Raw genomic sequence first — 23,334 nt, 5'->3', positions numbered from 1 at the left:
TCATCCCAAAACAATGTATACAAAAGGGTCCTTAAAAATAATTGTTAAGGGGCTGGGAAGGTGGCTCAGTGGTAGAGTGCTTGCCTTGCAAGCATGAGGCCTGGGTTCGATTCCTCAGCACCACATAACCAGAAAAAGCTGGAAGTGGTGCTGTGGCTCAAGTGGTAGAGTGCTAGCCTTCAGCTGAAGAGCTCAGGGACAGTGCCCAGGCCCAGAGTACAAGCCCCACAACTGACAAAATAATAATAATAATAATGTTTCCATTCAAATACATTGAAGGTCTTGTGAATTATAGATACAGAAAAGCAAGCTTTTCTATATCTTCTACATCTTGGATAGTATGGATCCCATCCACTCAAAACCAAAACAAGCCAGGTGTCAGTGGATGATGTCTGTAATCCTAACTACTCAGGAGGAAATCTGTGGATCAAGATTCAAAGTCAGTCGGGGTATGAAACTTCATGAGACTTTTATCTCCAATTAATCACCAAAAAGCCATAAATCGAGCTGTGACTTAAATGTAGAGTACCTTGAGCAAAAAAATACTCAGGAATAGCACCCAGGCCTTGAGTTCAATCCCAGGACCATTACCAAAAAAAAAAAAAAGGCAAATCAAAATCACATCATTGTTCCCTCTAGTCTCCTTTCCTATCATGTAATCCTTAAATCCATCCCTGTCAGACATGCTTTCGTTTCCTTTGCAGTACAGTTTTCCCAAGGAACCTAGTAAAATATTTATGAATGTTTTGATATTGGCATCAGAGTCCTCTGCAGAGGCAGAAAAGGTCAAAGTCATCCTATCCCCACCCCCACCCCAGTGAAGATTATTACATCTAGTACACACAAAAGTCAATGTAAGCCAAGCACTAGTGGTTCACACCTGTAATCTTAGCTACTCAGGAGGCTGAAATATGAGGACTGTGGTTCAAAACCAGCCTGGACTTTTTATCTTCAATTAACCACCAAAAGCCAGAAGTGGGGCTGTAGCCCAAGTGGTAGAGTGTTGGCCTTGATCATAAAAGCTCAGAGACAGCACCCAGACCCTTAGTTCATTCCCCAAGACCAACACAAAATAAAGAATAATAATAATAATACATCATTGTACTCACAAATTGACATGTTGAATGAAAACACTCTTTGCACATTAAAGATACTAAGTAAATAAACTTTTAAGTCAATACAGCAGATTCAGACTGATTTTTTGTTTGTATTTATTTCCTTTTAATTATCAGTGTTAAACTAAAATATTTTATTCAAACAAACAATACTAAATTAGTCCCTTAATATTCACTTAGATGCATGAATCTCAGAGTCCCCCTACCACTACCCCAGCACTCAGGTTCTCTGTCACAGGCCTGTACAACTCCCTTTCCCTAGTTCCACATTGACTATTCCAATCCCTCAGTCTCCCCTGACTCTCCCCACCCTCCCCACCCTTCACCTGAGAGCTCCACTCCCTCCTCCTTTCGTGGAGCTTTGAGCTGGACTTGATATATCCCAAACTGCCAACATACAGACTGCCAGCCCTCACTACCCTCTATTCTTTCCATCCTGTCTTAGAAAGAAGTCTCTCACCTTGATGCCCAAATCTAGAAACTGCACCTGAGCATTTCCTATTGCCCTGAATCCAGCATCTTTCACCTGTCCATCTCTCTTTTGCCTATAAACATCACTGGGGACTCTTTTTCACAACAAGTCACTTCCAAATCAACCACCAGACTTTTTTCATCTCCCTTCACTATCAACTTCATTCAAGAGGACAGTTCTACCCTGCCTCTACCCATCAACCATTACCTTGCAACTCTCTGCTGCCTGGCATCCCACATGTCCCACACTCCCATGATTAAAAGCTATCTTTTCTGTCAGACTAAAATGTCTCCATTTGATAACAAGTCACCATTCTACTAGTATTTCCTGGAATGATTTGCTTCTTGGTTTCAAACTGTTAACTCAACTGCATTGCTGGTGACCAGCTGGTCATGTCAGGGTTGTGAATCTTTCTCAATGGAATTAAAGAACAGACCTCCCCTCCTTGAGTGGGAACTTTCCACTGACCTCATCAACTTCCTCCAACTATGAACATCAGCCACCCTGTTCCCAGTCTGCTGTAATGAGACAGACCCCCGTTAAGTGGGAACTTTTTACTGATGGTTAAAGTGTTTCTAGCTTCCTTGTATACCCCATCACTCTAGAAACCAATTGTAACTATGATGGGAACCTGCCTCCTTATCAACAAGGAGAAGGGACAACATTACCCCTTGGGTTCGAATAAAAACAGAGCAGTGCCTAGCTCTGGGGAGAGAGGCAGAGCACCGGCCTGTGCAGAGGTAAAGTGTCTTGATGAAATCTCCTGTATATGTTGTGTGTTTATTCATTTTCTGACACCAGAGGGTTTTGTGTTTCTAACACTCCCTCTAACTGAAATTTCTCTGTGCCCTAACTGCCAATCTGAAGAAATTCTGTCTACCTCTGCTAACATTTACACTTTCTTCCTCTAGGGCCATCTGTCACTTCTAGTACCCTCCTCTCCTGGTTCCTTTTCTATACTTAAATAGGGCTAATCTCTGAGGATCTGCCCCTAGTCTTTACACATTGAACCATCATTTCCACTCATGGCTCAGACTGCCACAAATATTTCCATAAAATTGTCTTCAAATCTACCCAGCCCTGTCTCTATCACAAACTCCAAATGGACCAATACACATTTGTTTATTGATTAATAACAGGGACACAGATGTTTGACTATGTCTTTAAGCAAGGCTGCTTTTGTATGAATATCATCCAGTATACACATACAACCTAGATGGCACAGCTTTAGCAATATGGTACCCATGTATAGAACATTATGTGTACTGTAGCTTCTGTGTGTGTGTTTGTGTGTGTGTGTAGGCTAGTACTAGGACTTGAACTCAGAGCCTGAACACTGTCTTTTGTCATTTTTATCAAATCTGGTGTTGTACTACTTGAGTCACAACTCTGCTTCTGGCCTTTTGGTGGTTAACTGGAGATGAGTCTCACAGACTTTCCTGCGTAGGCTGGCTTCAAACAATGATTCTCAAATCTCAGCTTCCTGAGTAGCTAGGATTATAGACATGAACCACCAGGGTCTGGCAAGCCTCTTGCTCCCTAGAGCCATAATGAACAAAAGGAGAGATTAAATCAAGCACAAGATACAATCAAGACATAGGTGAACATGGCATGTCCAAGGCTGCTTCGAGTATAACATGGTTCACTGTTTTCAGAAAAGTATTTTTATAATAAGTAGAAGGCATATACTCTAAAATAAAATGTAGTATAGTATTTTCACAATAAAAAAGCAGAAAAAATAAATTAAATTAAATTAAATTAAATGTATAACTATAGCAAATGCCAGAATAAGTTACATGGTCACTTATTATCATTAGCAAATACTAAACAACTAAATTAGGCTAGAAATATAGCTCAAATAGTAGAATACTTGTCTAACAAGCATGGAGCACTGTATTTAAGCCCCAACACACACACACACACATAAAACTAAAGCTTTATTACAACCACTGTAGTAAAATTAAAGTATACATGAAAAGTAAATTTGCTTTACATGAAAATGTATCTATAATCTTTAATGCTAAATAGTAATTACAGTATAGTAATTGTTGTAGATTGATTCCAGCAGTGAGGAGTGTTTCATCAATAAGTTTTTACCAGGCTTGCAACCTCTTCTGGTTTGCACCTAGGTTGACTGCCCTTCTTGAATGCTGCCTTGCTTTTGGTTTTCTACAAGCTCTGAAAACTTAGGCAAATTGTATCTTTGTATTCGGGTGTGTATGGGTGTATGTGTGTGTGTGTGTGTGTGTGAACTTGCCAGTCCTGAGGATTGAAATCAGAGCCTGTGTACTGTCCCAGAGCTTTTTCACTCATGGCTGGCCCTCTACCACTTGAACCACTTCTGGCTTTGGAGAAGTTTATTAAAGATAAGAGTTTCATGGACTTTCCTGCCAGGGCTATCTTTGTACATTGATCCTTAGATTTCGGCCTCTTGAGTAGCTAGGATTATAGGCATGAACCTGGTAACAGGCATCTCTGTGAGATATAGTGCAACCCATGTGGTTCAGGCAAAACACACTGAAGGCTGCTCTGAATCTTTCTCTCCTGTAACTACCTCTACTTTAAAGAGTCTGATGGACATGGGCCAAAGAGCAGAATGGCTGAAAAGGGCATTAGGAGCTTAGCCCCGAAAATGGAGGATCCAACATGAATGCTGTCTATATCATCCTCCTCCATCAACCAGACCTCAAATCTAAAGGACAACAAGAAGGTCAGAAGCATCCAGATTCAGCCAGGCCTAGTTCTCCACCTCTAACTGCCAATATCCATCAGTGGCAGGTACACACTAGATACTAAAAATAAATTTGTTGAATGAACAGATTTTAAACCTCAACTGATATAAATGGCTTCAGGTTGCCAACTGCTGCATTAAATCCCCAATGAACCTGCATCCGAGAGCAGATATCAATCAGTCCAGGGTGAAGAAATGGCATTAAAAGCATTAGACTAAGCATCCCTGATCAGTAGTTTGTACATAAAAGCCTAACATCAAAAAACACACAACACATCAATTTCTGACCTTAAGTTACTGCACAACACCATGGAGAGACTCTCTACTGTGTTCAATGAGCAATTAAGAAAGTCGTAGAATAAGCTAAGCCAAATTCCTATTTTTTTTACATTTCTAACCTTTGCCTGTACAATCAAAGTCTTTCTGCAAAAGGTTTACTCTTTAAATTGTCCGGAACTGTGCTCTGTGCCTGGGAGGATGTAAATAGAGGCAGACTTCATTATCCAGAAGGGAAAGGTCCAAGACACAGAAACAGACAGGATGTACAATGCTAAGTTCCACCACCTTTGGAAAGTCTGAGAAATGCTGAAGCACTTGAAACAGTCATCTCTGCCATCAAAGAGTGGGGTCATGGAACAAAAAAAAATCTCCAGAGATAATAACAATACCAGCTGACCCAAGATATATATCATGTTTTATATCCCCATTCATTTGTTTTTGCAGTGCTAGGGATAGCAATCATGGTCTCTCACATGCTATATAAAAGCTCTACACCAGCCCTATGTTATTCTCCCTCTCCTTGCAATTTGTGTGTTTGTGTGCACATGCTCACTCGTGTGCACGCATATGTGCACACTGGTTCTGTGGCTTGAACTTGGGGCCTGGGTGTTGTCTCTGACCTAGAGCTAGCACTCTACCACTTGGGCCAACTTTTGGCTTTTTTTCTGTTCAACTGGAAATAAAAGTCTTGCCGACTTTTTTGTCCAGGCTGGTTTTGAACTGAGATCTTAAGATCTCAGTCTCCTAAGTAGCTAAGATTACAGGCATAAACCACCAGCACCTAGCTCTCCTTGCAACTCAAAACAAAACAAAACAAAAGACAATTTTCCCTGCAATTTTTATTATGTGCTTAATAATTTAAAGCTATCCCTGATAACCTCAGGCAAATACTAGAAATAATCTTCAGACTCAGATTACTGCCAAAATAAAATGTTAGCAAGGTGTTGTATCTCACCCCTATAATCCTAGCTATTCAGGAGGTTGAGATCTGAGAATCACTATTCAATGCCAGCCCAGGCAGACAAACTCAAAGAGACTCTTATCTCCAATTAACCAGCAAAAAGGAGAAAGTTGAGGTGTGGCTCAAGTGGTAAAGGCCAGCTGTGATGACAAACTAGGACAGAGCAAGAACAAATGGTCCTGAGTGGAAGCCCCAATACTGGCAATAATGATGACGATGATGATGATGGTGGTGGTGGTGATTCTAGTTTGCTCCTTGATACAATTCTCCTACTAACCAACTAACATATTATCTTCTATTTTTTCTTATTTTTAATTTTTTGTATACTGGAGACTGAACCCAGGGCTTTACACACACCCAATCCTTTTGCTTTTGTTTGTGAGATAATGTCTCATACCTTTGCCTCTAACTCATGATTCTTCTGCCTCTACCTCTCATATCTGCTATTACAGGTGTGTACCACCACACCCATTGTTACCTCTTAATCTCTAGTAATATAATGCAAAGTCTATTTTTAATGCAAGTGGTATGTACCAAGAAGGTGGGAGAGTAGTTCTCAAACACACAATCTAAAATGCAAACAATGACGATACTGAAATCCATAAGGCACTCAGCCAACCCTGACTAAAGTGCTTTATGCATATTAAGCCATTTAATCTTGCAAGTGAGTCTGTGAAATATACACCACCGGATACAAATGACAAGAGATGAGGACCACTCACAATGAGGTCACAGAAGTGAAGATTTCAGAGGATAAGCAAGAATCTCCCTCAGACAAGATGCACCTAAATAATTCTTCTGTAATATAAAGTTAAAAATAAAATACCTTATCATAGACTCAACAACCAGGTGAGTTTTGTGCTTGAGACAGGAAATGGGATATGATTGGCAACCTGGGGGTGTAAACATGAAGAAACAACAAAGGGCAAATGCAAGTATCCACACTGACAGTACAGTGCAATATGAGTCATATTCAATCATTTTGCAGGGAACATACCCTGGGCCAAAAAGGTATTTTTTTAACAATTTGATATTGATATATTTTCCCCCAGTACTGTGGCTTGAACTTGGGGCGTAGGCTCTGTTTCTGATTTTTTTGTTCCGCTCAAGGCTAACACTCTACACTTGAGTCACAGCTCCAGCTTTTTGGTGGTTAATTGGAGATAAGAGTTTCTCACATTTGTCTGTTAAGGTTGACTTTGATTCTGGATGTTCAAATCTCAACCTCCTGAATCATTAGAACTATAGGTATGAGCCATCAGAGTCTCATAGCCTCTCCTTACTGCAGTTGGCTTCAAATTGAGATCCTCAGAGCTCAGCTTCCTGAGGACCTAGGTAAAAAGGATTTTCATGGATAGTCCACATCTAGAACCAATGTCTGGGAGTCACAAGAAGCTTTAATGTTAACGAAGAACTTTCAACCCCTGCTTACCATGAAGGCATTAGAATGCTTTTGTGAGATGAATTCAAATGTTCCCATGAAGACCAAGGCTTGTGTTTAAGCTATATGAATTATAAGCATTAAGAGTATGGGCACTTATACATATACATTTACCAATGATGAGAGAAGACTGGCAAAGGTATCAGTAGAGTAGAGATCTTATGTTACATTATGTTCCCTAACATTACAATATCTTCAATATTTGGCTTACATATATGGCCAGGTCATGTCAATAATCATGATGCAGGGTGCTGGTGGCTCACTCCTGTAATCCTAGCTACACAGGAGGCTGAGATCTCAGGATAGCAGTTCAAAGCCAGCCTGAACAGGAAACTCCATGGTACTCTTATCTCCAATTAACCACCAGAAAACCAGAATTAGCACTATGGCTCAAAGTGGTAAAGTGCTAGACTTATGACCTCCAGAGAGCAAGACAATCAATCCACCAAGGCATAGTCAAAAGTGGACAAAAAAGTTTATTTACACTATTTACACCAGAAAGGGGTCCTGAGACTACCTTGTCCTGGGCTAAATACCCATAACTAAGAGCAGCCTCAACTACCAAACCTCCAAGCCTCCAATAGGCAGCCCCGACCCCCCTCACCTTTATTAATTGGTCTGCAAACCTCCAAATTAGTCAGTCTGCAAACCTCCAAACCTCAGACCTCCAAAGCTCCAAACTTCCAAAGGGGAAGGCTTTTCCTTTTCTTCCCTTTCTCCTCCTCTCCACAGGCCTGTCCTGCTCTGTTCTGGGAGGTCCCAAATGGCTTCCTTGAGAGGCCCCAAATGACCTCTCAAGAAGGCCCCAAATGGCCTTTGGAGGAGGTCCCAAATGCCCCCCCCACCAATGGCCTCTCAAGGGCTGGCCTGCCCATTACAGGCTGCCCTGCCCTGCTCTGCTCAGGCAGGCTTTTTCCCTCCTGCTGTCTCTCCCTCCACTCCTATTAGTCTCCTTGTCCCTCTCCCTTCATCCCTCAGGACTCATGGTTTTTCCCCTACTCTCCTCAGGACTCCTGGTCTCCTCCTTCCAGACTAACTTTTCCCCCTAAATTCTCCCTAACCTCTCCTCAGGCCTTGGAGCACGCAGCCTTTATATACCCAGATAGGCTGCGCCCCAATGGTTTCAAACCGCCATTCGTGCTCCTCCCCCAAGCTGCCCCCTCTCCAATCCCAATAGGCAGCTCACCATGTGGGGCTCAACGCCCCACCCTTTTCGGTGGCACATCCCGCCCCTTTCGGCGGCAAAGCACGCCCCTCCGGCGGCACGCCCCCTCTCAGTGCCCTGCTCTGTGGGGTGTAGTCCTATCTGTGGAGCTCTGAGGCTCACCTCTTGATGCCCAGTAGCAAGCTCCAGTAGCAGTACACAAAATTATAAATTGAATCTTTTTTCTTTCTTGCTATTGTTTCTAACATATTTATAAGGTACCATGTGATTTTTTTGTTGCTTTGTATGCTCCTCCCCCACGGCATAACCCCTGTTTTCACTGTATGTGATGTCGGGTGCCCTGCATCTTTTATATACACTTCTCTAATTCAGAGAGGAGAAGGGAAAAAACAAAATCCTTAATCCTTAAATAAGGATGCAGGATACAGGTTGACCCATTGTAACAATGAAATGTACAAAACACTATGTTGAAAATGAACTTTACAACTTCGGTAGGGATGCGGGGGAGGGTGTAGTTGTGGAGGTGGGAGGGAAGGGATGGTAGAAGGAAAACAAAGGAGGAGGCAACAATGCTCAATAGGAAATGTAAAATGTACTCATTACCTTGCTCATGTAACTGTAACCCCTCTGTACAGCATTTTTACAATTAAAAACATACAAAAAATATAAATTGAATTAATTATTGCTAAGCACCAATGGCTCACACCTATAATCCCAGCTGTTCAAGAGGCTGAAATCTAAGGGCACAGGTCAAACCCAGCCTAGCAGGAAAATCCATGAGACTCTTATCTCCAATTAACCAGCAAAAAGCCAGAAGTGGAACTCAAGTGATAGAGGCTCAAGCGGTAGAGCACCAGCCTGGAGCAAAAAGACCAAGTGAGGACACAAGAGCACACAGTCCTGAATTCAAGCCCCAATACTGGCACTGGTACACACACACACACACACACACACACACACACAAACACACACACACACACAAACTTATTTGAAAAAAATTCAAATTAAATATTATTCACAATTCTGAGGACCCTAAGAATATTCAAACTAGACTCCTTTGAAGAACTTTCAGTTTAACAAAATGAATACCAAGAAGCTGAAACATGTTGTGGAGGAGGGGAAGACAGGTGAATGAAGAGAGAAAGGGTGGGTAAATACAGTCAAAATAGTTGATGTACATATGGAACTAGGTAAATTGAGGGGATGGGTAGATGGGGAACAATGGCGGAGAATGACACTGATCAGAGCTAGCCACCCCACCCTCACTCTACTCTGTGTCCCCACTCTTGGAATAGAATGTGTATATATTGTTCTCTTGAAACTTAATTTATTGTGGCTACCTAGTGTGTATGTGAACTCCCTGTACTCAATGCTGGACTCTGTAGAATAATTCAATAAAACTTTTTAAAAAATAGTCAAACCAGAGTCCAAATTGGGGGTGGGGGGAACCCTGATGGCCCACATAAAGAAGCAAGGGGAAAAGGGAAGAAACAGCATGGTGGCACATGCCTGTCATCCTTGCTACTTGGGAATCTGGAGATGTCTCTCAGTGGTAGAGCACACTCTGGAAGTCCTGAGTTCAATCCCTGGTACCAGGGAGAAATGGAGATAAATAAACTTGATAAATTCAATAAAATTCTAGTTGTCTATCTGGACCAAGTATAAGGTTTTTGTCATTCATGGTAAAGAATTCCATGGTATTTGGTTGAGGGAGGAGGTATCAGTGAAGGCTTAATTTCTTGATTTAACAATAACTTACACACATAACCCTAATGCCCAAAAATCTAGCACATTATTTTTTAGCCTGCATATTTATTCTCTAGGCAATCTACATGCTTCGAACAAAGTGATACTCAAATCTACTCTGCTTCACCCAATTTATGATTTGATTGTTTGAGTTATCAATCTCATCTAATCAAAGATAAGACTAAGCAACGTACATGGCGAAAAAATCAATACTAATAGTAATGAATATATTATATATTAGTGAATATATTATATATTAACACATACTAATATAATACTAATAGTATATATTTTATAATATTGTATTATAATGATATATAATATGAACGAATACAATATTCCCACCCTTACACAACACTCTTGATATATGAGCCTTGGATTCCTACTTTATGAGGTCTGACACTCTAGTTCTTGTTCACTAAGTGGAATGTCTTGACAATAAACCCCCTAGAAATAGAAAGAAATTAGGGTGTTTCTTGAGTAGAGCTGGTGACATCCCCACCTTGCTGAGAAAGGACACAAGACAGACATAATCTCCATGACACACTGATGAACACCCATGTAGCTCTCATCTCTTTGGGTTGGTCTACTATGGAGATGAAAGGGGGTTTGCTCCTGCTATGAAATCAATCAGCCTGCTCCTAGTCCACTATTCAAAATAGCTCCAAATAAAACAAAACTTGAGAACAAGGACAGTGTCAAGAACTTTCTTGTCACTAAAACTGGAATTCTGGAAATCATCTGTGTCTATACCTCCAGGTATTTACAACCCCACTTTAGCCATCCCTAAGGACACTTCTCTAATACTCCAGCCTCACAGTTTTCCCTGAGCAATGACAGCGCTTAGTGTGCTTCTTAAATGTACAGCAAAGCCCTATACCAGGGGCTCACATCTGTAATCCTAGCTACTCAGGAGGCTGAGGTCTGAAGAGTAGGGTTCAAAGCCAGCCCAAGCAAAAAAGCTCTTATTCCCAGATAACCATCAAAAAACCTACCAGTGGGGCTATGGCTCAAATGGTAGAGCATTAGCCTTGAGCACAAAAGCTCAAAGACAGCACCCAGACCCTAGATTCAAGCATTAAAAAAATAGTGCTGAAACATTTCCTGACAGCACATGTGATCCATAAAGTCTGGAGATCACTGGTATTGACAGAGTCTTTACATAATGGTGTCGGACCCCAAAGTATTATGCCCCAAAACATATCTCTTTGACATATTTCAAGATGGCGATTCTAAGAAACTGCAGATGGGACTGACTCAAAGAGACTGCCCTTTAGTAGATGAAATGTATGATATTGGTGAAATAACAACCAGTGAATGTAGCAGGCTTTTATATCTAATACTCCTTTTTCTGCTGAAGATCTTTTCACTGGAAGCAACTTTTAGGTGTCTGACACTTGACTCAAGATAAATTTACTGGTGCCTGTTACTTAGGAGACCCCATCTGCATCACAAGACAACCCCATTCTAGTATGTGAACCTCCTTTGCTCAACCTTCCATAGCCAGCACCACCGCCATTACCCCTGAAGCCCAAAGCCACTATCCCTTGTTCAGCTGTATCTAAGGCTCAGCAGCCTCTGTCCTCTCCTTTCATTTTTGCATGTTGTGTATGGCTCCCACGTTTCTATACACAAATAAATTTGTTATGGCTTTCTCCCTGTGAATCTATTGTTAGTTTATTTCATAGACTATAATTATCAAACCTTCTGAAGAAGAAATGCACTAATCCTCTCCAGCTGATATTGTTATTCATGCAGGTCTGAACAACCAATTCTCCCAGAGCCTGTCAAGCCATAGTAAATGTAACAAATATTCAGGACAGGCAGAGAATAATCCACCATAACTGCCAACTTCCCAACCTCAACCCTAAATCATCTTTTTTTTTTTTTTAGTAGTGGGGCTTAAACTCTGGGCACTGTCCCTCAGCTCTTCAGCTCAAGACGAGCACTCTACCACTTGAGCCACAGTGCCACTTTTGGCTTTCTGAGTGGTTTATTGGAGATAAGAGTCTCATGGACTTTTCCTGCCCAAGCTGGCTTTGAGCTGAGATCCTCAGATCTCAACCTCCTGAGTAGCTAGGATTACAGGCATGAGCCAGCAGCACCCAGCCCTAAATCATCTTTTAAATTGTGTTTCACATAAAACAGCAAAAGTAGCTAAAACTCTCTGATTTAAGTTATGAAGAGCTGGCTTTCATTGATGAGCAAAGAACTGGGTCAGCATTTAAATGATCAACCCCAACCTCATGAATTTCCAGGACTTTCTTTGTAAAACATCCCTGCATCCCAACAATGGTCAAACATCCCCTTTTGTTCTCTCTAAGCACTGTCCCTCTGGAAAGGGCTGCCGAGTCACATTTCTGAGAGAGCATCTGCTGTTTATTGAGTGACTCCATCGTAAGTAATGGAGCAAACCCTTTGAGGGTGCTTTCTATTCTGAAGCCCCAGGTCCCAACAAAAACAAGAGTCTCTGCAGTCCATGTGCTACCAACTCTTCCTATTTCTATTCTAGCCCAGATATATTGTAAACAAATGTTGAGTGTTGCTGGGAACTTAGGAAATGTTCTTTGATTCCAGGTGGTATGGTCTCTTAAACTTAGCACAATCACCCCTCTGTATTTTCACAATAAAAAAAATTTATTTAAAAAACTTAGCACAATCACTGTGGGACAATATTGACCCCTTTCTTCTCTGATCACCTCACCATCCTTTTTAAACACCCCTCCTTGTTCTAGTACTGGGGCTTGACCCAGACACACTCCTTTTTCACTCAAGACTGGTATTCTATCACTTGAACCAAACCTCCACTTCTAGTTTTTTGCTGGTTAACTGAAAATATGAGTCTCACAGACCTTTCTGACTGGGCTGGCTTAGAACCATGATCCTCAGAACTCAGCCTCCTGAGTAGCTAGGATTGTAGGCATGAACTATTAGAGCCCAGCTGGAAGTCATGTCTATTTTCAATAAAACATTCAAATATTTACCAAAGTGTCCAACAGAGAATGGAGAGCTTAGCACTAATTTCCTATTATCCAGATACTTTGTTTAATTTGGTTTTTCTTTTAATTTTTGAGAAAATTGTGCACATAGAGAACAATTGCAAAACTATTATGAGTTGCCTTCTGTCTTTCACTCAGTTTTGCCATAATGGTGATATTTTTCATCACAGCACATAGTAGACAGGAAGGAAATCACACCAGCAAGCACAGTAATCATCTATCACATCCAACTCCAGACCTGTGTTCAAGCTTCACCAGGTTCCTACCCTCCTACCTTTCTCTTTTCCTACATCAAATTTAGGGAGTTACATGCCATTTAGTTATCATACCTCTTCGTCTACTCCAATTCTAGCTAAATTTTAATCTTATCTCATTAACTGATCTTTGATGCTTAATTCAATAAGAATATGAAATGCTCCCAAGTTCACAAAAAAATGATAGAAGTTCCTAGAATTATGGAAAGAAGTAACTGATTCAATTTCTCAAGTCATAGGCACTCATCTATTTATAAAAATGAGAATGACATAGAGATCAAATTCAAAGTAGGCTGTTACACACCTAAAGGTCACTTTGATTTTATATTTGAAGAAAAGAAGCAAAACTCCATCCTCCTAGATACCTGCTGATTCCTTAGAAAAGTCAAGAATAAAACTACAGTTCGGATCTGGTGGTTCGCACCTGTAATCCTAGCTATTCAGGAGGCTAAGATCTAAGGATCTCTGTTTAAAGCCAGCCTGAACTGAAAAGTCTGTGAGACTCTTATTTCCAATTAAGCAGCAAAAGCTATAAGTGGAGGTGTAGCTCAAGTGGTACAGCACCAGCCTTAAGCAAAAAAAGACAGCAAGAGTGCAAGGCCCTAAGTTCAAGGTGAAGAAGGAGAAGGAAGGAGGAGAAGGAGGAGAAGGAGGAGGAGGAGGAGGAGGAGGAAAAGAAGGAGAAGGAGGAGGAGAAGGACAAGAATGAGAGGAGGAAGAGGAGGAAGAAGGGGAGAGGAGGAGGAGGAGGAGGAGGAGGAGGAAGAAGAAGAAGAAGAAGAAGAAGAAGAAGAAGAAGAAGAAGAAGAAGAAGAAGAAGAAGAAGAAGAAGAAGAAGAAGAAGAAGAAGAAGAAGCAGAAGCAGGAGAAGGAGAAGCAGAAGAAGATGAAGAAGAAGAAGAAGAAGAAGAAGAAGAAGAAGAAGAAGAAGAAGAAGAAGAAGAAGAAGAAGAAGAAGAAGAAGAAGAAGAAGAAGAAGAAAACAATGGTGTTCTGCTTCTAAAAATACAGTTGAAGAAAGCTCAGATATTCAATGGCTACCTGAAATACATGTTGATGAAGGTTCCCCAACTTCAATATTTTCATCAGACAGGTTGGCCTTCCAGGGATGCAAAACAGATGACACTTCTAGTTATAAGCATCTTCTATGGCCCTAATTGTGTTTTATAAAGTAAGGATTCCTGATCTGTTGTGATACTTGTATTCAGAAAATAGAGTCTGGTTTGAAGATCAACCCAGTATATCATCCTCTAAAGTAAAAATAGTACAGACAGGAGGGAAATATTGAAGCTGGGTAGGGTACCATCAACATCAACAATTAATCTGGATATGGAATAATTTTTAGCTTTGCCAAACTTGACAAGAGCCATTGTTTCAAATCAGGGATATGTTAGCCTTGCTTTTAAAAACAGTGACTGAAGCTGGACGCCAGTGGCTCATGCCTGTAATCTTAGCTACTCAGGAGGCTGAGATCTGAGAATCACAGTTCAAAGACAGCCCGGGCAGAAAAGTCCATGAGACCCTTATCTCCAATAAACCACCAGAAAACTAGAAGTGGCACTGTAGCTCAAGCGGTAGAGCACTCGCCTTGAGCTGAAGAGTGCAGGGACAGTGCCTAGGCCCAGAGTTCAAGACCCATGACCGACAAAAATAAAAACAAAAAAACAGTGACTGAAGAAGGGTGCCAGTGGCTCACACCTGTAATCCTAGCTACTTAAGAGGCTAAGATCTAAGAGTTGCAGGTCAAAGCAACCCCAGGCAGGAAAGTCTGTGAAACTCATCTCCAAAAAGCAGGTAGTAATGGCTAAAGTGGCAGAGGGATAGCCTTGAGTAAATAAAGCTAAGGGACAGTGCCCAGGCCCTGAATTCAAGCCCCAGAGCAGCACAAAAAAAAATGAAATAATACTAGGGCTCCTTGCCACAGGTCGAAACTTCTTAAATAAAGATCCAGAAACACAAGTCAAAGAAAGGCTGGATAAGTGGAATTGCATTAAACTGCAGAGCTTCTACATGGCAAAGGACATAGTTAGCAAGATAAATAGAAAGCCCACAGACTAGGAGAAGATCTTCACTAGCTATACAACAGACAAGGGCTTCATATCAAAAATATACCTCAAAAAATTAAACCCCCCAGTAGCAAGTCCTCAAAGAAACAACCACCCCCTTAATAAGTGGGCTAAAGAATTAAAAAGAAAACAAAGGAGAAGATAACAATGCTACACAAGAAATGTACTCATTACCTTACTCATGTAACTGTAACCCCTCTATACAGCATCTTAAAAATAAAATTAAATTAAAAAAAGAAAGAGACTTTTCTGGAGAAGAAGTAAGACTAGCCAATAGACACACGAAGAAATGTTCGACATCTCTGACCATAAAAGAAATGTAAATCAGAACTACATTGAGATTCTACCTCACCCCAGTTAGAACGGCCATTATCAAGAAAACATATAATAACAGATGCTGGAGTGCTGTGGCAAAAAAAGGTAATACCACTACACTATTGGTGGGAGTGTAAACTGGTTCAACCACTCTGGAAAGCAGTATGGAGGTTCCTCAAAAGACTAAACATAGAGCTCTCCTATGATCCAGCAATTCCACTCCTGGGCATTTACCCAAATGATCACAAACAAGGCCACACTAAAGCTACCAGCACAATTATGTTCACTGCAGCATTATTTACCATAGCTAAGATATGGAACCAACCCAGATGCCCCTCAATAGATGAATGAATCAAGAAAATGTGGTATATATACACAATGGAATTCTGTTTCCATCAGAAAGAATGGCATCTCCCCATTTGTAAGTAAATGGAAAGAGTTGGGGGGGAAAGATCATATTAAGTGAAGTAAGCCAGACCCAAAGAAACATAGATTCCACGTCTTTCCTCATTTGTAATAATTAGTGTATGTCTAGGATAGTCCTAGCAGAGGATCACAATAACTCAATAACTATGTACATATGATCATATAAAATGATGCTAACCAAAATGAACTCCAAGATATGGAAACAAGAGAGTTCTTTTTGTTTTTGTTTTACTGTACTGTATGAAGTCATTTCTTTTTCTTTCATTTTTTTCCTTTGGTTTATCCCCTGTTGTTACAGTTTTTTTTTTTATTTTGGTACCTTATGTCTTGTATATACATATGTCTGATTTGGGGAAGGGAAGGGGAAAAACAAAATGGTAAAACACAGGACAAATGGTGAACCAATGCAGCAGTGATACTCACAAGACACCATTGTTGGAAATCAACTTCACAACTGGGGGAAGGGGAGTCTGGGTGGGGGGAGGGAAAATAGGAGAAAATGAGGGAGGGGTAACATTGTTTGACTAGAAATATATATGTGTAACTTATGTAACTTACTTATGTATCTGTAACCCCTCTGTACATCACCTTTACAATAAAATAACTTTTATTTTTGGTTGGTCGTAGGGCATGAACTCTGTCTGGGCCTGGGTGCTGTCCCTAAGCTCTTCAGCTCAAGGCAAGCTCTCTACCACTTGAGCCACAGTGCCACTTCCAGTTTTCTGATGGTTAATTGAAGATAAAAAGTCTCTCAGACTTTCCTTTGAATCTCAATCCTCAGATCTCAGTCTCCTGAGTAGCTAGGATTACAGGCATGAGCCACCTGCACTCAAGTTGATGCATGCATTTTACTGTGACCCACCACATGAGGTTAGATATGGAGTCTCCCACTTATGACATCATGTGGTGACTCAAATTAGTTCAGGTTTGGGAACATTTTAGATTTGTGCTATTCAGAATAGGTGATGCTTAACCTGTATAACACAATAATCCCATACAAATCTAGGCCATGGTATTCAATTCCTTTTACTATAATGGTCATATTCTATTTTAAACTCATATTGGCAAAGCCAACAAAATATTTATATTGAGCAATTTTCCTTTTAAGATAAATCAACCTAAATAAATGCAATAATTTGACAAAACTCAAGTTCTTGCTTTAATGAAGACTTCTTTGTTCACTAAAACGCCCACCTGAAATGAATGAGTCATTCAGAAAGAAGTTATCTATAAACACTTCTAACTTGTTTTGAAGACCTCATTTCAAACACAGAAGAAAACTCTTCAGCATTGAAATTCACAGTTTCAAATGGCATGCTCATAATCACATAGAAAGATCGCATATGCCTGACTATAGATGACATAAATATTCCTCACTCCTTTGATCAGTAAATTATGTCAAGATATTTACTGGAGAATCAAACATTTGAGCTTTGAGTATTTAAAAAAAGTTAGGGCCAGGTGATAGTGGCTTACACCTGTCATCCTAGCTACTCAGGAGATTGAGACAGGAAGATTGAGGTTCAAAGCCAGCCTGGGCAGAAAAAGTCTGTGAGTCTCTTATCTCCAACCAGCAAACTGCCAGAGTGAAAGTTTGGTCAAGTTGTAGAACAACAGCCTTGAGCAAAAAAAATGAAGAAAAAGCACTGTGGCTCTGAGTGCAAGCCTCAGTACTAGCACAAAATGACTAAATAAAGAAAATCTAAAAGTTATATATACAAAAGGAAAGCAAGCTCATTTCACTTAAGGCACATAAAAGGATATGATAACATCTGTTCCCTATCAGGTGATCTATAAAGAAGCATAGTAGACTGTGGTTGTAAAGTTAGAAGGATGAGTATCTAAAGGATGAACATCTTTTGGAGGTGATGACACTGTTTTAAAGCTGACTGTGGGGGGCGTTGTTCCACTGTCAACTATAAATATGCCAAACAATGCTGAATTGTAACTTTAGTCAGTCAGTGCTAATGTGGAGCTTGAACTCAAGGCCTCAAACTCTTGCTTGACATTTTCTACTCAAGGCTGGCATTCTACCCCTTGAGCCACAGCTCCACTTCTGGCTCTTTGCTGGTTAACTGGAGATAAGAGTTTCTTAGATTTGTCTACCCAGGCTGGCTTCAAACCTCAATCCTCAGATCTTAGCTTCCTGAGGATAACAGGTATGAGCCACTGGTACCCAGAAAATTGTAACTTGGAATGTTGAATTATATACTTAAACACTTAAAAGGAGACAGGAATGTTGAAATAGTACATTAATTACTATCCATTTATAGAGAATATAGTTACTGATCTCATAAATTAGGCTCTTGAGAATCAATGCTTAGGAAAAAAATACTACTTCAGGAAGTGACCCTGTGGTTCAAAATGGAAAAGAGCTAGCCTTGAGCAAAAAGGGCCCAGGGAGACCCAGGACCTGTGTTTAAGCCCTAAGACCAAAAAAAAAAAAAAAAAAGACTACTTTACAATTCTTTACCATTATAATAATGCAAATTCATTAGTCTCAATTGTGGAAAATGTCAGTAAACATACCACAGCTCTCAGACACTGGTGGTATTATTACTGTCAATTACAAGACCAATAATAGCCAGTATCCATTGTTTGTTCAGGCCTATAATCCTAAGCTACTCAGGAGGCTGAGATCTGAAGATCATGGTTCAAAGCCAGCAGAGGCAAGAATAACTATCTGTGAGACTCTTTTTTTTTTTTTTTTTTGTCAGTTGTGGGGCTTGAACTCTGGGCTTGGGTGCTGTCCCTGCGCTCAAGGTGAGTGCCCTACCACATGAGCCACAGCCCAACTTCCGGTTTTCTAGTGGTTTATTGAAGATAAGAGTCTCACGGACTTTCCTGCCCGGGCTGGCTTTGAACCACGATCCTCAGATCTCAGCCTCCTGAGTAGCTAGGATTACAGGCATGAGCCACCGGCACCCGGCTCTGTGAGACTCTTTAACCAGCAAAAAGCTAGAGGTGGAGCTATGGCTGAAATGGTAGAGCACCAGCCTTGAGTGAAAAAGCTAAGGGATGGCACCCAGGGCCTTGAGTTCAAGCCCTAGTACCAGCACAAAAAATAAAAATAAAAAAGAACAAGACCAAAGTTTAGAGAAGTATGTGCAGAGATAGCCAAAGCACTTCTAGAAATTCATGGAACTGCCTAGAATTTAGGGTTCCTGTGAAGTGCTTTCCTTGGGATTGCCTAACCCACAGTCTACTGCAGAAGTCAAATTATTCATCTTTCTAGGCATGTCCTTGGTCCCAGCCTTTTTTCTTTTTTGTCTTTTTTTCATTTTCATTTTTATTGTTACTATAACTAGCCTCATTCTTGAGTCACACCAGTTCCAAACATTAACAGTCAATGTTGAAATCCCTGTCTAGAAATGAACTCTATCACCTTCCCCAGGCCCAAACACAACCTCTCTCCTCCATATCAAACTCCCAGCCTTTGTTTCTGCCTTGAATCAAAACACCAATTGCTGGGGTTGGAGACATGGCTCAGGTGGCAGGGTGTCTGAGTGTAAAGCATTGGAGCCCCAGTCTTACATGTAAAAAAGAAAACAGCATTCACCCACAGAGACAAGATTCTAAGGCAAAACTGCAAGGTTTCAAAGCAGAAAGGGCTTGAGGTGAAAGAGAAAGTGAGCAAATTCTGTTTCAGAGAAATCGGGTCTCCTGAGGTGTTCAACAGCCAAAGAATCAGACATCCCTGATTCAGTAGACAAGTATGAACCTCAGTAACTCCATGTGGTCCTATCGTTCCAAAATTCTTGACTGAGCAGCTACATGGTTGAGAAAGTGTGAGGCATTGGGTTCAATCCTCAGCACCAAGAGAGAGAGAGACAGAGTGGTAAACAAACAGATAAACCCTCTATGGCCCTGATTGTCAGAAAAATATCATGTTTTCTCATGAAAAAATTATATTAAGAAAAAGGAACTCTGTATCAATTTCTATTTTGAAACCATTCTCTTGAATAGCCTCATCAACATGTATGTGTGACTGTGTGTGTGTGTGTGTGTGTGCTATCCCTTAGCTTTTTTTTACTCAAGCGCTCTGCCACTTGAGCCACATTTTCACTTCCAGCTTTTTGCAGGTTAATTGGAGATAAGAATCTCACAGATTTGTCTGTGAAGGCTGGCTTTGAACCACAATCCTCAGACTGAGCCTCCTTAGTAGCTAGGATTACAGGCACAAGCTACCAAAGCCCAGCTAGTATAAACCTCTCATGGCTGGTTTCTTTTATTTAGTAAAACATCGTGGGTTAACCCATGTTGTCATATACATATTCTATCCCTTTTTCATTCTCAAAAAACATTCCATTGTATAGATATACCAGACTTTTATGTTTTCATTCATCATTTGACAGACATTTGGATTGACCATTATAAATAATGTTGTTATGAACATTTTGTACAAGTTTTGTGGGAGCCTGTTTTCATTTCCTTATGTTATATATAGCTTTGAATGATTTTCCTGGTCACCTGGAAACTTTACATTGAAGCCTTTCAAGGAATAGCCACACTGCTTTCCCAAGCCGTGGCACTAGTTTACATTCCCATGAGCAATGTGTGAGGGTTCCACTTTCTCTACGTCTTTGCCAAGGCTTGTTATCTATTTTCCTGATTAGAGCCACCCCAGTGTGTAAAGTAATTCACTGAAGTCAATATTCTGTATATTCTGTATCTTAAATAAGCCCATGCACTCAGAATTGAGGACTCAAGCAGCTATGCAAAAACTATACTTTTTAAAGAATAAAATATATTCAAAAGTCTTTTTCCTTTTTTCTGTTATTTTATTGTAAAGGTGATGTACAGAGGAGTTACAGTTACATAAGTAAGGAAATGAATACAATCAAAAGTTGTGGGGGGAGCCGGGCGCCAGTCACTCACGCCTGTAATCCTAGCACTCTGGAGGCTGAGATCTGAGGATCGCAGTTTAAAGCCAACCCCGGGCAGGAAAGTCTGTGAGATTCATCTCCAACAAACTACTCAGAACACTAGAAGTGGTGCAGTGGCTCAAGTGGTAGAGCACTAGCCTTGAGCTGAAGAGCTGAGAGACAGCGTTCAGGCCCATAGTTCAAGCCCCATGACCAACAACAACAAAAAAGTTGTGGGAGGGGGGATGGATGTGTGTGTGTGTGCTCGTACTGGGGCTTGAACTCAGGGCCTTTTTCATTCAAGGCTGTACTATACCACTTAAGCCACTTCTGGCATTTTGATGGTTAATTGGCAATAAGAGTCTCTCAGATTTTTTTCTGCTCACGCTCGCTTTGAACCTGGATTCTCAGATCTCCTCAGCGTCTTGAGTTGCTAGGATTATAGGTGTGGGCCACCAGCACCCGCAAAGGTCATTCTTTTTTGTGGGGGAATGCAGTCATGGGGCCTGGGCGCTGTCCCTCAGCTCTTCAGCTCAAGGCTAGCACTTTACCACTTAAGCCACAGCACCACTTCCGGCTTTTTTCTTTTTGCTTATGTGGTGCTGAGGAATCGAATCCAGGGCCTCAGGCATGCAAGGCAAGTGCTCTACCACTGAGCCACCTTCTCAGCCCGCAAAGGTCATTCTTGAAACCTCAAATAATGCCAGCACAATCAACATTCCCATAAAAAATAAATAAGTTACTCCTTTCTCATCAATATGCAATATTATTCTTTTTTTGGGGGGGGGGTTGTGGGGCCTGAACTCTGGGCCTGGGCACTGTCCCTCAGCTCTTCAGCTCAAGGCTAGCGCTCTACCACTTGAGCCACAGCACCACTTCTGGCTTTTTTCTTTTTGCTTATGTGGTGCTGAGGAATCGAACCCAGGGCCTCATGCATGCAAGGCAAGCACTCTACCACTGAGCCACCTTCCCAGCCCCAATATGCAATATTATTCTATCACAAATCCTATCAAGCCACAACAATGTTCGACAGCCAGTAAACAATGTCCAACAACCAATAAAAACACTAATGGGCTGGTGGAATACACAAACACTTAACAACAACAAAGAGTTTTACCCAAAACTTTCAAGAAAGCACACTAGATTAGAATTCAGGTTCATCAATAATCTATAATCCGTCAATGAACTTTTCTGTAGAGCGTGGTGCTCTGAATAGCTCATAGAGCTATGAGGTATGATGTAGGCCTGAAAGTTTAATGAAATTTGAAAATGAAATGCTTGTATCAAAAATAAAAATAAGCAATAAAATAACAAAACCAAAAAAGCTTTGTATGACAGAGACCATTTGCTTGCTAATCAGAGGGATGGGCTTAAGTCTCCAGCTCTTCCATGAAGTAACTACAGGACCATAGGCAAATTATTTCTCATCCTTACGCTTCAGTTTCCTCATCTAGAGCTCAGAATGCCTGCTTCATGAGTTGATAGACTGGCATTGTTACCTTCTGCTAACTCTGGGTTAAATTTCCCAGCAAACAACCCTCTTGGCAAGTGTCATGAACCACTGAGGACTGAATGGGGAGTCCTGTGATGGACGCGCGGGATTCTCTTTTAAAGCATTTCCCCACATTATAGCTGGGAGCTACCACAGGACAGCTATCCATGAGGGGCAAGGGGATTAAAATGGGATCCCAGGGAAATTCTAGAAAGGCAGCCTGAGGGGGACGAAAAGAGAAAAGTGCCACACTTCTGTGGGTGACATCAGGACAATAACTTCCTGAGGGCCCTGCAGAAGGGCTGGGCACAGCAGGAAGGGGGGGGCGGGAGATGAAGGCAGGGATGGTGAATTCCCAGGACCCCATTGGCTGGGCCGGCTAGGGAGTTCCGTGAAGCGGGGCTGAGATGCAGGCGCTGACGGGATGGAGAGGACCAGCTAGGTGTGTGTGCGCGCGCACACGCGTGCGTGCCTGTGTGTGTGTGTGCGCGTGTGCGTGTGTGTGTGTGCGTGTGTGTGCGCGTGTGTGTGTAAAAGCTATCCTTCCCAGCCAGGACTCCACTGCAGCCGACCTGCATCTCTGCGCAGCCTCCTCTCCTACCTGATCTGGTTGTCGCGGAATTTGTTGAGTTGCGGTTGGTTGAGGGAAATGGTGCGGGCCGGTGCCTCCGGCTGATCTCCAACAGACGTAGCCCGGGACATCTCATCCTCTGCCTTCTTGTAGCCGGCAGAAGAACGGACGGGTCCTGAGGAGACGAGGCACGGGGTAGGAAACAAAACACAAAAGAAGTCAGCCTCGGGCGCACGGAGGGAGGCTGGCGAGCGCGGGCTGCGTGCGAGGACCGGCGCTGGGAAGAGGATGCTCTCGGGCGAGGCTGAGGCCGCCCCAGGTACCTCAGGAGACGCGGTTGGGTTGCCGCTGAGGCCGCCCGCCGCCGCCGCCGCCGCGGCAGACTCCGCCCCGCCAAGCCATGCCCAACCCAGCGAGGCCACGCCCACGCCGCCGG

The 23,334-nt window shown here is 41.7% G+C and overlaps 1 protein-coding gene across 1 annotated transcript in view; it reads right to left on the bottom strand.

The window, feature by feature from the left end:
* The window catches only part of LOC106000803 (phospholipid-transporting ATPase IB), a 407,841-nt gene extending 384,776 nt beyond the window's left edge, over positions 1-23,065 (bottom strand). The window contains exon 1 of the mRNA XM_013036039.1: positions 22,929-23,065. Within this exon, the coding sequence (XP_012891493.1) occupies positions 22,929-23,029 (101 nt within the window). The 5' untranslated portion in view covers positions 23,030-23,065. The remainder of the gene's footprint in view (positions 1-22,928) is intronic.
* Between the last annotated feature and the right edge of the window lie 269 nt (positions 23,066-23,334).

The sequence above is a fragment of the Dipodomys ordii genome, unplaced genomic scaffold, assembly GCF_000151885.1.
Source record: "Dipodomys ordii isolate 6190 unplaced genomic scaffold, Dord_2.0 Scaffold243, whole genome shotgun sequence".
Classification (NCBI taxonomy): Eukaryota; Metazoa; Chordata; class Mammalia; order Rodentia; family Heteromyidae; genus Dipodomys; species Dipodomys ordii.
The sequence above is the reverse complement of the archived record's forward strand: the minus strand, read 5'-3'. Positions and strand labels throughout refer to the sequence as shown.